General features: G+C 42.3%; 1 protein-coding gene across 1 annotated transcript in view; it reads left to right on the forward strand.

Annotated features, from left to right (window-relative positions):
- Nucleotides 1–12,883, forward strand: part of LOC106928839 (titin-like) — a 155,360-nt gene that overhangs the window by 98,316 nt on the left and 44,161 nt on the right. The window contains exons 170-193 of the mRNA XM_088002850.1: nucleotides 30–2,999; nucleotides 3,092–3,412; nucleotides 3,511–3,795; nucleotides 3,937–4,242; nucleotides 4,377–4,540; nucleotides 4,730–4,970; nucleotides 5,203–5,478; nucleotides 5,578–5,877; nucleotides 6,008–6,310; nucleotides 6,400–6,699; nucleotides 6,834–7,121; nucleotides 7,214–7,516; nucleotides 7,703–8,005; nucleotides 8,114–8,419; nucleotides 8,836–9,123; nucleotides 9,333–9,623; nucleotides 9,702–9,989; nucleotides 10,085–10,367; nucleotides 10,460–10,767; nucleotides 10,863–10,967; nucleotides 11,111–11,308; nucleotides 11,402–11,698; nucleotides 11,790–12,377; nucleotides 12,518–12,820. Coding sequence (XP_087858976.1) covers nucleotides 30–2,999; nucleotides 3,092–3,412; nucleotides 3,511–3,795; nucleotides 3,937–4,242; nucleotides 4,377–4,540; nucleotides 4,730–4,970; nucleotides 5,203–5,478; nucleotides 5,578–5,877; nucleotides 6,008–6,310; nucleotides 6,400–6,699; nucleotides 6,834–7,121; nucleotides 7,214–7,516; nucleotides 7,703–8,005; nucleotides 8,114–8,419; nucleotides 8,836–9,123; nucleotides 9,333–9,623; nucleotides 9,702–9,989; nucleotides 10,085–10,367; nucleotides 10,460–10,767; nucleotides 10,863–10,967; nucleotides 11,111–11,308; nucleotides 11,402–11,698; nucleotides 11,790–12,377; nucleotides 12,518–12,820 — 9,615 coding nt within the window. The remainder of the gene's footprint in view (nucleotides 1–29; nucleotides 3,000–3,091; nucleotides 3,413–3,510; nucleotides 3,796–3,936; nucleotides 4,243–4,376; nucleotides 4,541–4,729; nucleotides 4,971–5,202; nucleotides 5,479–5,577; nucleotides 5,878–6,007; nucleotides 6,311–6,399; nucleotides 6,700–6,833; nucleotides 7,122–7,213; nucleotides 7,517–7,702; nucleotides 8,006–8,113; nucleotides 8,420–8,835; nucleotides 9,124–9,332; nucleotides 9,624–9,701; nucleotides 9,990–10,084; nucleotides 10,368–10,459; nucleotides 10,768–10,862; nucleotides 10,968–11,110; nucleotides 11,309–11,401; nucleotides 11,699–11,789; nucleotides 12,378–12,517; nucleotides 12,821–12,883) is intronic.

Below are 12,883 nucleotides of genomic sequence, written 5' to 3' on the forward strand. Positions count from 1 at the left end.
TGCATTGTTTGTGTTTTCTTCCCTTTTAGTACCACCTACTATTGAAGTTGATGTGAAGCTTATTGAGGGTCTCATAGTCAAAGCTGGCAGTACTATTACTCTACCAGCTAAGATGACAGGAATCCCTCTTCCTACTGCCAAATGGATCAGCGATGGCAAGGAGATCACTCCCGAGGGCCGACTTAAAATTGAGTCTGCTGGTCCTTCAACCACCCTAAGTATTACAGAGTGCCAGAGAGGAGATACTGGAGAGTACATAGTCACTGTGTCAAATCCTGCAGGTAGTAAGACCGCTGCCCTACATGTCACTGTATTGGATCTACCAGGACCACCAATCGGGCCCATCAATATCTTGGAGGTCACCCCAGATCACATGATGATACAGTGGAGGGCACCTAAAGATGATGGTGGCACACCTATCACTAACTATGTGGTAGAAAAGAAGGATGTCAAGAAGCCATGGGAGCCCTGGTCAGTGGTTAGCTCTAGCGGCACCAGTACAAAGGCCAAGGTGACAAGGTTGGAGAAAGGTCGTGAGTACATTGTCAGGGTTCGAGCAGAGAACAAGATTGGGATCGGTGCTAGTCTTGAAAATCCTCCTACTATTGCCAAGCATATGTTTAATCCCCCTGGACCTCCAGGCTTTCCTGAGTGTTCTGATATCACAGAAAACGCTGTAACAGTGGAATGGGCCCTACCTGACCATGATGGAGGCAGCCCCATTAGTGGCTATATTGTTGAACGCAGAGAGATGACAGGAAAGTGGATTTGTGTCAATAAAACGCCTGTGCTAGACCTAAGATACAGAGTCTCTGGTCTGTTTGAAGGCAATAGCTATGAATTCCGAGTGTTTGCTGAGAATATTGCTGGCATCAGTGAGCCTTCACTCACATCTGACCCAATCAAAGCCACCCGTGCCATCACAAAACCTGGACCTCCTGGTAACCCCAAGCTTAAGGATTGGAGTAAATCTTATGCAGACATCTGCTGGACCAAACCCACAAGAGATGGAGGGAGTCCAATTCTGGGCTATGTCATTGAGATTCAGAAGTCAGGATCTGCCCAGTGGGACAGAATCAACAAGGATCTAATCAAGATCTGTGCTTATAGAGTGCCTGGGCTGATTGAAGGAATGGAGTACAGAATACGTATCAGAGCTACAAACAAGGTTGGAGACAGTGAACCCCGGGAGGTACCCGAGACCATTTTGGCAAAAGACATCCTGGTGCCTCCTGAAGTTGTGGTTGATGTATCCTGTCGTGACTCTGTGACAGTCAGAGCAGGACAGATAATAAGTTTGATTACTAGAGTAAAAGGCAGACCAGATCCAGAGATCACATGGACCAAGGATGCCAGAGCCTTGTCTCAAGAAAAGCACCTTGAAATGAATAACAACTACCCTGTTTGTGAACTAATTATCAGTGATTCTGTCAGGTCAGATTATGGAAAATATGGTATTGTTGCAAAGAACAGCAGTGGACAGGCTCAGGCCACTATTTTGGTCAATGTCTTGGACACACCAGGACCTTGTCAAAATTTGAAAGTGGCTTATGTGACAAAGAAATCTTGCATGGTCTCCTGGGAAAACCCTGCAGACAATGGAGGAACGGAGATTATTCAGTATACAATTGAATGCCGTCAGCCAAGTCAAAGAGGGTGGACAGTGGTCTCCAATGACTGGACCAAGCGCTTGATAAAGGCTCCTCTTACTGAGGGCTGTGAATACTTCTTCCGTGTGAGTGCTGAAAATAAGATAGGAGTTGGTCCATCCACAGAGACAAAGTCACCTGTCTTGGCAGTTGATCCTATTGAAAAACCTGGGGAACCCATAGATTTCCACATATCCGAGATCGGAAAGACCTTCTGCTTCTTGAAGTGGAAGAAACCTGATTACGATGGTGGTAGTAGAAACATAGCTTATCATATTGAAAAGAAACCAAAAGAAGCTGAAGAGTGGGAGAGGCTTCACAAGGGTGCTATCAAGGAGACCTACTTCATGGCAGACAGGTGTATTGAAAATCAAATCTATCAGTTCAGAGTTCAGACTAAAAATGAGGGAGGCGAAAGTAATTGGGTGACAACAGGAGAAGTACTAGTTAAGGAACAACTGGTAGTGCCTGAGGTTAAGATTAAACTGGATGGAACTCTTGTTGTTAGAGCAGGAGATTCTTTTGCAGTAGAAGCAATAGTCAAGGGCAAACCTCAGCCGGATGTCAAATGGACAAAGGATGAGACCACAGAGGAGATTAAGAAAGGCCCCAGACTGCAACTTGAAACTGGTGCAGACTTTTCCAAACTGTTGATTACTGGTGCTAGACGCACAGACAGTGGCAAATATGTTGTCACAGCCTCCAACAGTGCAGGAACCAGCTCAGCTAAATGCACAATTAATGTATTAGACAGACCTGGTCCAATCAGGGACCTGAAGGTGTCTGATATCACCACTGACAGGTGCAACCTGGCCTGGGAAGTTCCTGAAGATGATGGTGGCTGTGATATTTACAATTACATCATCGAGAAATGTGAGACAAAGAGAGGGGTTTGGTCTGTACATTCTAATGCTGTCATCACCAATAAAGCTAAAGTAACACGACTTATTGAGGGTAATGAGTACATATTCAGGGTTCGAGCTGAGAATAAAATGGGCCCTGGACCTGCAGTTCAGAGTGAGGCTATTGTTGCTGGCACACAGTTCAGTGTACCTGATGCCCCTGAAGCACCAGAGGTCACCAAGATCGGAAAAGAGGAGATGACTGTGCAATGGTCAGAGCCTGACAGAGATGGAGGAAAACCAATCATAGGCTATCTTTTGGAGAAGAGAGAGGAGCATGCAGTCAGGTGGTCCCCTGTCAACAAGGATCCAGTCCCTGGAACTCGTTTCACTGTCACTGGACTATTGCCTCTCCATGATTATCAGTATAGAGTTAAAGCTGTCAATGAAATTGGTGTTGGTGCTCCAAGTAAGGCTTCTCGTGCCATCACTGCAAAGGATGCAGTTGGTAAGTGCCTCAAAATAATGTGTTGTATATGTCATGTTTTTTTTTTCCATAACCAAGTCCACTGCCTCATACTTCATTATATGCACTTACAGAGCCTCCTGCACCACCTACCAACTTAAAGGTTGTGGACAGCACAAAATCCACAATTACCCTGGGCTGGACAAAGCCTGTGTCTGATGGGGGAGCCCCTCTCATTGGCTATGTTGTGGAAATGAGGGCACAGGGGAGTGCAAAGAAAGGAGATGATGGCTGGAAGAGATGCAATGTGGCAGCACAACTTATTGTGTGCGAGTTTACAGTCACAAGTCTAGATGAGAAGCTAGTTTATGAATTCAGGGTGTCTGCTCAAAACCAAGTGGGCATGAGCCTGCCCTGTAACCTGGAGGGTGCTGTGATTCCAAGGGAAATTTTAGGTAATGAACACTGTATAGAGTTTGTGACAAGGTTTACACAAAAAACCAAAGCTGGATTTCAGGTTCAAATTTAACAAAAATAACTGTTTGTCCAACAGAGGCACCAGAGATTGACTTGGATGCCAACCTGAAGGAGGGCCTCACAGTTCGTGCTGGTTGTCCTATTAGACTTTGCGCCACCATCAGAGGGCGACCACATCCAACAGTCACTTGGAGAAGAATGGGTATTGACAACGTTATTAGGAAGGGCAAAGTCGACCTCATCGACACAATGACCTTCCTGGTCATTCCTGACAGCACACGTGATGACTCTGGGAAATATTGCCTGACTCTACAGAGCCCTGCAGGAGAAAAAGCTGTGTTTGTCAATGTTAAAGTTCTTGGTAGGTCAATGATTTTTTTTAGTAGTAGTTTTTGCTACCTGAAAACTATAAATATGTTTTTCCAAGCAACCAGAAAAGACAAAGATTCAACTGAAGGTTAACAAAACTAATAATAAACTGCACTGTCATTTTTCCATATAGATACTCCTGGACCAGTACTAAATCTTGAAGGTACGGACATTAAGCAGACCTCACTCACGTTGTCTTGGAATCCTCCAGAGATCACTGGTGGCAGTGAGGTGACACACTACATAGTTGAAAAGCGAGAGATTGACCGCAAGACATGGGCAACTGTCAAGACTGAAGTTCAGCTTGATAAGATTCCTCTCAAAGTCAGTGGTCTGATACCTGGCACTGAATACTACTTTAGAGTCATAGCTGTCAACGAGTATGGTGCTGGAGTTCCCAAAGTGACACCTACTTCCTACCTGGCTTCCGATCCTGTCAGTAAGTATCATTCAATAATCAGAATGTCACAAGAGAAATTACATTTCATTTAGGATCAAAGATTAGCTCTATCTTTAGATACATTTTCATTAGAATTAAGAACATATTCACACATTGAACTCCTTTTTTTTAAGGCAAACCAGACCCTTGCCAGAAGATTGAAATTCTGGAGATAACCAAGAACAGTGCAATAATTGGCTGGGTGAAACCTGAAAGAGATGGTGGTGCCAAAATTGATGGCTATGTGATTGAATACATTGAAGTCAAACCTCCACCAGAGCCACCAGCCCCTGTTGAGGTTTGTAACCAAACTGTTATTTTGCTAGTGTAATTGTTGAAATATAAGTTTCAACAATTACACTGGATATATCCAATCATACTGGTATCTTTACAGATATATGATTTTGGAATTCAGACTATATGTACATATTGAGAGATTTACAAATTAATATGTGCTTATTGTTCTTTCTGTACTACTCAACTACAGGTGGTTGAAGGAGAGGGAGTTCCTCCACCACCTCCACCTCCACCAGTAGTAGAGGAGGAAGAAGAAGCTGAACCAGAAAAAGAAGTGTGGAATGCCTACACAACAGTTAAAGGTTTATCAGTCAGTGTCAGTGGCCTGAAGGAGGGGAAAAGGTACAAGTTCAGAGTGGCTGCCAAGAACATCATGGGGATGAGTTCTTTCACTGAGACTAGAGAGCCGACCGAGATCAAGGAACAGATGAGTATGTTTAGATGCATGGCGATTGTTTTTAGGATTATCTTTCTACAGCTTATACTTTTAATAACACCATGTATTTCACAGCCATATTATTTTAAAATTGACTGTCATCAAAACAGCAAAGGAACTCAGTTCAGAGATTCAACATGACCACAGTTTGATATTTAGAAATGTCTGTGTCTAAATGTTCTATTTTTCAAAGTAATAATCAGCCAGTTTTGTTCTTTGAACCACAGTTGAGCCAAATATTGTTATGGCAGAGACTGCAAGTGCTAGAGCTGGAGCCAAGCTTAGAGTGGAGGCACTGGTTTCAGGAAAACCTGTTCCAACATGCAAGTGGATACGTGGTGAGAAAGCAGTGGTCCCATCCAGTCGCTTGGCTGTGCATCAGTCGGGCAACTTGTGTGTCCTGATCATCAAAGATGTGACAAGGAGTGACAGTGGAGATTATAGTCTTGTTGCTGAGAACAGCACTGGACAAATTTCCCAGGCAATAAAGATCATTATTAGAGGTGTGTAATAATATGTTTTAATTTCTGAAGAAAAATTATGTTACACATCTTTCATCTGACCAACAGCAAAATGACGTGGTAAACATCTGTATATTTCAGACATCCCTGGTCCCCCTGAAGGCCCTGGGGAGATCAGTGACATTGATTCTGATGCTTGCTCCCTGTCTTGGAACAAACCTCTGGAGGATGGCGGCAGCAATATCACAAACTATGTTATTGAAAAATGTGATGTGGCCAGAGGCGATTGGGTGACTGCCCTTTCCTCCTGCGCAAAAACCAGTTGTAGATTGGGAAAACTTATTCCTGGAAAAGAATATGCATTCCGCATCCGCGCTGAAAACCGTTATGGTGTGTCAGACTCCCTTCAATCAGACAGAATGGTTGCAAAGTTCCCTTTTGGTAAGTGTGGGTAAAATATGTCCAAGACTGAAGCCTGGTTGGCCTTGGATGCTAGTTAATAGAAATTCATTAGCAAAGAGAGTGTATTTATTTCAGATTATGAAAAATGTTTTTGTTTTTTTTCCACTAGATGTTCCAAGTGAGCCCCTAAATTGTCATGTCAACAAGACCAACAAGGATTGTATGTTCATTAGCTGGGATAAACCGGAGAGTGATGGCGGTAGTCCCATCACAGGGTATTACATTGAACGCAAGGAGAGGAACAGTCTTCTGTGGGTGAAAGCCAATGACACTGTGGTCCGCACAACTGAATACCCCTGCGCCGGCCTTATTGAAGGCTTGGAGTATACTTTCAGAGTATCAGCCATTAACCGTGCTGGTCAGGGCAAACCAAGCAAGAAAACCGACTTTGTAACAGCAAGAACACCTGTTGGTAAGTTGAAAGCCAATGCCTATATACAAAAGGTTTTTTTTTTCCCAGCAAGATTTCTGCTATCACCCACTTCTATTCTTGTCTTATAGACACTCCTGGTAAACCTGAAGTTTTGGATGTAACCAAAAACTCTGTCTCTTTGGTTTGGGCCCGTCCTAAAAATGATGGAGGAAGCAAGATCATAGGTTATTATGTTGAGGCTACGCGGGTTCCAGGAGACACTTGGATACGTTGCAACACCAGCAGTCAGAATGTTCCCAGGGAGGAGTATACGGTGACAGGACTTGAAAGAGACCTTCAGTACCAGTTCAGAGTTATTGCTAAAACTGCAGTGAACATGAGCAAGCCTTCAGAACCAACAGATCCAATCCTGGTCTGTGCTGAGAATGGTAAGACATAATTCTTCAACACAATCATGAAGACGTTAAAAAATAGTAGGAAAAAAAAATTATACTTGATGTTTACTGAAAGTCTTTGGCCAGTTAAAATGTTTAATTATTGATGTTTTATTCAATACACACAGTTCCTCCAAGGATTGAACTTAATGCCAAGATGCAAAAAGCTTTAACAGTTAAGGCTGGAGTCACAATCTTGCTGGAAGCAGATGTGTTTGGTAAGCCTATGCCCAGAGTCACTTGGAAGAGAGGTGATGATACTCTGAAGTCAGGTGAAGGCCAGGTCATTACACAGCAAAGACAACATTTCCAATTAGAGATACCAGCTGTCACCAAAGAACACACAGGAACCTACACTGTGTTGGCTGAGAATGCAAGTGGCTCAAAGACTGCAGAAATACAGGTCAATGTACTGGGTAAGGGTTTACATTGTTAAATGTACGAATTGAAACTCACCCAAAGCTGAATTCACATTTATTCTACATACTCCTTTTCTGTATTTCATCAGATGTGCCTGGGCCCCCTGCAAGTGCCACATATACAGAAGTGTTAGCCTCCAGTATCAAGTTGACATGGCAGCCTCCTTTGAAAGATGGTGGTGCCCCTGTCAGCAACTACATTGTGGACAAGCGTGAAACCAGCAGAACTAACTGGGCACAGGTGTCAACAAAGATAAAGGGTGACATATTAGAATTTAATGTGGAAAAACTAATCGAAGGTCGTGAATACCAGTTCCGAATTCGTGCTGAAAATACATGGGGAGTTGGAGACCCACTTATCACAAACCCAGTCATCGCTAAGAACCCTTTCAGTAAGTCATCACATCCTTTTGTTCAAATTCATACTTTAAATTTGTCATTAGTGCTGCTGTTTAAATCCAACATGCAACTGTGTGTTATGTGTTACAAGCTGAGTTCAGATTTAGCAACAATTTAAAAAAAATTAAGGCATGATTGTAGTTTCTAATGCAAGATGTTGACTTGCGCACTTCTTTTAGCTGTCCCCGGTCCTTGTGAAGCCCCTGTAATCACCAACGTGACCAAAGACAAAATGACTGTGAGCTGGAAGGAGCCTGTTGATGATGGAAAGTCTACCATTCTGGGCTACGTGGTGGAAAAGAAAGAGACCAAGGAGATGAAGTGGACCAAGATTAATAAAAAACCCTTAACAGAAAGGTCTCTTGAAGTAACAGGTCTAACAGAGGGAATTGAGTATGAGTTCCGAGTCATTGCTGTCAACATAGCTGGGCTGGGAAAACCCAGTGAACCCTCTGAAGGCACCACTGCACAGGATCCTATTAGTAAGTTTCAAACACCAATACATATAATAAAACTGACTATTTTTTTGGTTAGCCCAAAAATCAATCTTCTGCATGCTGTCTGAAGTTGATCATTGTGGTTATCTCCAGCTCCTCCTGGACCTGTTATAAACCCGACCGTGACAGATACCACCAACAGCACAATCAGTCTCACTTGGACTGTACCAGCTAACAACGGTGGAAGCCCCATTATCGGTTACTTAGTGGAATGCAAGAGAGCCAACACAACAGACTGGATCCGCTGCAATGTCCCCAGGAACCTACAGGACACCAACTATGTCATCCAGAACTTAATTGACAAATCAGAGTACCAGTGTCGCATCACTGCTGTCAATAAAGTAGGCTTCGGTGAGCCAGCTGAAGTCCCAGGCAAACATGTCGCCAAGGATATCATAGGTATGCTTTGCATTATTTTTCTGTACAAAAATTACACATCCATTCAATAAATTAGGATACTACTGAAAAGCCCAATCATTTCAGGAACTTTATCATTAAGTAACATACATTATTAAACACAGATTGTTGTTTCTGTTAATTATGATGATTTTCCATGTACAAGAAATGAAAACATGACATTTAGAATTAGAATATCACACGTACATTAGTCCAGGCATGAAGTAATTTGTATACCAATTCACCAAGTCCTTGTAAATATCTATCATATTAAGCTAATAGAATTTTAATCAAACCAGATAGAAACTAGTAAGCAAATAAACTATTATGTTTTGACTTGAAAATAAAATAAAATAAAATGTTGAAATTTGATTTCCAACACTGTCAATGACAAATACACCTTTTGTATTTTTATTCAGTTGCTCCTGAGGCAGAGCTAAGTGCTGAACTGAAAGAGCTTCTTGAACTTACTGCTGGCAGCAATATGAAGTTGTATGCAACCATCAAGGGTCGTCCGACTCCCAAGGTCACATGGGCAAAGATGAACACCAACATTAAGGACCGTCAGGGCATTGTCATCAAATCTAGCAACATTGACACCATGGTCATGGTGGAGAAAGTCAACAGATATGATGCTGGCAAATACATTCTGTCTCTAGACAGCTTGGCTGGCATGAAGATGTATACCATTGTTGTCAAAGTTCTTGGTTAGTACAGAAATTACTGCCATACTGAACATTCATCCATTTATTTGTCAATCTGCTTACATCCACACACCAATCAATCCATCCAGTCACCCACCCATCAATCCATACATGCATATATCCATATATATACTCTATAAACACCATAAATATAATGTGCTTGATCATTTCAAATTTAAGGTCTTATTTAAAAAGTATTGTTCACCTTCCAGATACACCTGGTCCACCAGTAAACCTGATGGTGAAAGAGACATCCAAAGACAGTGCAGACATCCTCTGGGATGCTCCTCTGATTGATGGGGGTTTTGAAGTCACCCACTACATAGTAGAGAAACGTGACACTGAAAGAAAGGCCTGGTCTATTGTCTCAAACAACTGCACCAAGACTTCTTTTAAGGTTCCAGACCTAGATGCTGGGCGGTCCTACTGCTTTAGAGTGTCAGCAGTCAACAAGCTTGGTACTGGAGAATCTTGTGAAACAGCTGATTCTGTCAGGGCAACAGGTGGGTTAAACATTAATTAATGTATTTTTTTAGTTTTATTGAAAGAAAATGTTCACTGTTTCATTTATTCACTTTCAGAGGAGCCTGGGCCTGTCATGGACTTCAAAACCTTGCTGGTGACCAAAGACTCATGCACTCTAAGCTGGAAGAAACCTCTCACTGACGGAGGCAGTCGCATTATCTGCTATGTGCTAGAGGTTCTCAATGGTGAAGACAAATATAAAGAACTTATGAGGTCCAAGAACATGCAGTACAGTGCCAAGGACCTTGTGGAGGGTAGAGAGTACAAGTATCGGGTCAAAGCTGTAAATGATTCAGGAGAAAGCTCTGCTAAAGAGCTGACTGTGATTGCTAAGGACCAAATTAGTGAGTGCACACATTTATAAAACTTTCCTGTAAAGGAATTTTGGAATTTGAGTGTTCAAAAAGAGATTTTAAAATTCTTGTTTTTTTCTCTGAAGTTCTTCCAAGCTGTGACCTAAGAGAGTTGCCCAACATGTGCTACATTGCCAAAGAGGGCAGCACCGTTCGTTTAAAGATTCCAATTGTTGGGAAACCTACACCCAAGGTCACCTGGAAAAAGGGAGATGATGAAGATTTGACAGATACTGGCAGGGTTTGTGCCGAGTCATCTGCAGTCAACACCACCCTCCTAATCAGGGACTGCCAGAGAACTGATGCTTCCAAGTACACCATCACCTTAAGAAACAGTGCTGGCACCAAAGAATCCACCATCTTCATCAGGTAAGTCACAACATGATTTAGAGATTTAAGTACTAATAAATCATTGGCAATACATAAATAAAGATTAAAATGTTTTGTCTTTGCTGTTTTAGGGTGGTAGGAAAACCCGGTATCCCTGTTGGACCAATAAAATTCAAGGATGTTACTGCTGATGGTGCTACATTAAAGTGGGGTGTTCCTAAGGATGATGGCGGCTCTGAAATCACAAACTACATCCTGGAAAAAAGGGACTCCATCACCAACATGTGGGTGAATGTTTCATCCACTGTGGAGACAAATACAATGAGGGTGACAGGTCTCCATGAGGGCACAGAATATATCTTCAGAGTCAGTGCAGAGAACAAATATGGTGTTGGGGAGGGACTGAAGTCTGACCCTGTTGTTGCAAAACATCCATTTAGTAAGTCATTTTTCTTTAGAAAAAAATAATTATTGAATCCAATATTTTACTTATGCTAACTGTATAACACTGCCCTGTACTGTTTTGTTTCACAGATGTACCTGATGCACCGCCTCCTCCTCAAATCATGAGTATGCGGCATGATTCTGCATATCTTGCCTGGTCTGACCCCAGAAAGACTGGAGGATCTCCTATTACAGGTGCAGTCTGCTTAAGATTTGATCAGCGCCATTTTTAACAGTTTAATTATTTTACCAACACGTTATCTGAAAATTAAGTGTTTTCATTAATGTAAGGTGATCTTACACTGAATTTTGTTCCCAAACTTTGATTGAATGTTCAGGATACCATGTTGAATTTAAGGAGAGGAACAGTATGTTGTGGAAAAGGGCCAGTCCATCTGCCTTAAAGATGAAGGAACACAAAGTCACTGGACTAACTGAAGGCTTGGAGTATGAGTTCAGAGTAATGGCCATTAACTTGGCTGGAATTGGCAGACCGAGTGCTCCAACTGACCCACAGGTAGCCCTAGATCCCATCGGTAAGTTTACAAGAGGTGAAGTAGCACCAACATTGAAAACCCTGAGCATATTTATACCCAATCATGGATTGTTGCTTTGCCCCATGTCAACAGATGCACCTGGTAAACCAGAAGTAATCAGCATTACTAGAAGCACTGTGACCCTCCAGTGGACTGAACCTCAATTTGACGGCGGCCACAGGTTGACAGGATACATTGTAGAGAAGCGTGATTTGCCTTCCAAGATCTGGGTGAAAGCCAACAATGTGAATGTTGTGGACCCTGCATTTACTGTTGCTGATCTACAAGAGGGCTGCAAATATGAGTTCAGGATCAGGGCAAAGAATGCTGCCGGTGCCCTCAGCCCACCCTCTGAGCAGACAGATACCATTATGTGCACAGATGAATATGGTGAGACAAAAATTAATAACTACTCTGAGCACTTTTTCAAGTCAACATGACAAAAGTGCTCATGTTAATGTTTCTAATTTTTTCCCAACAGCTGCACCAACCATTATCATTGATGCTCAAGTAAAGGAAGGTCTGACTGTCAGGGCAGGTGATACGATTGTTGTGACTGCAACAAGCATTTTAGGAAAACCTGCACCAACCTCATGCTGGTCAAAGAGAGGAAAATACTTCAAACCCTCTGACTTAGTTCAAATTGAAACCACTCCAACATCATCCACTTTATCTGTAAAATATGCTAGCAGAAAGGACTCTGGAGAATATATCATCACAGCCACCAATCCCTTTGGTGTAAAGGAGGAAACGGTCAAGGTCAAAGTTTTGGATGTTCCTGGTTCTCCTGGACCCATTGAATGCAGTGGTGTATCCTCTGAAAAGGTGACTCTTACTTGGACAGCCCCTACAGAGGATGGAGGCTCTCCTATCAAATATTACACCCTGGAAAAGAGGGAAACTACCCGTCTGCTCTGGACAGTCCTGGAAGAGAACGTCATTGATTGTCACTATGTGGCCAACAAACTCATTCAGGGCAATGAATATTTCTTCAGAGTGTCTGCTGTGAACCAGTATGGTGCTAGTGAGCCATCTCATTCTGAAGCTGTCAAGATGGTTGACAGATTTGGTACGTACAATTAGTTTATTTATTCAGGCTGTAATCTATCATCAGCTGTTCATCTATATGCATAACTATGTATATTCTTGCATTTCAAATTAAATAACATTCCATTATTCCTTTGTTTTTTTTTACTCTCTTCTTTTTAGGTCCCCCTGGTCCGCCATCTAAACCTGAAGTTGAAAAAGTAGATGGACATTCAGTAACTTTGACTTGGAGAAGACCTGCTGAAGATGGAGGAAGTGACATTATTGGCTATAGTATTGAGAAAAAGGAAAAGAAAGCGATGCGCTGGGTTAGGGCATCCAAGAAAACCATTGCTGAGCTCAGTTTTGAAGTCACTGGACTCACTGAGGATGTTGAATATGAGTTCCGTGTTCTTGCTGAGAACAAAGCTGGTTTTGGAGAGCCAAGTGAGCCATCTATGCCTGTCAAAACAATAGTTGCTGCCTGTAAGTAAAACCAACTAGACTAGAAAAAAATGTTTATATATATTTGTAGTTCTTGCTGATTTT

The sequence above is a fragment of the Poecilia mexicana genome, unplaced genomic scaffold (genome assembly GCF_051168715.1).
Source record: "Poecilia mexicana isolate PSO_F unplaced genomic scaffold, ASM5116871v1 scaffold_2, whole genome shotgun sequence".
Classification (NCBI taxonomy): Eukaryota; Metazoa; Chordata; class Actinopteri; order Cyprinodontiformes; family Poeciliidae; genus Poecilia; species Poecilia mexicana.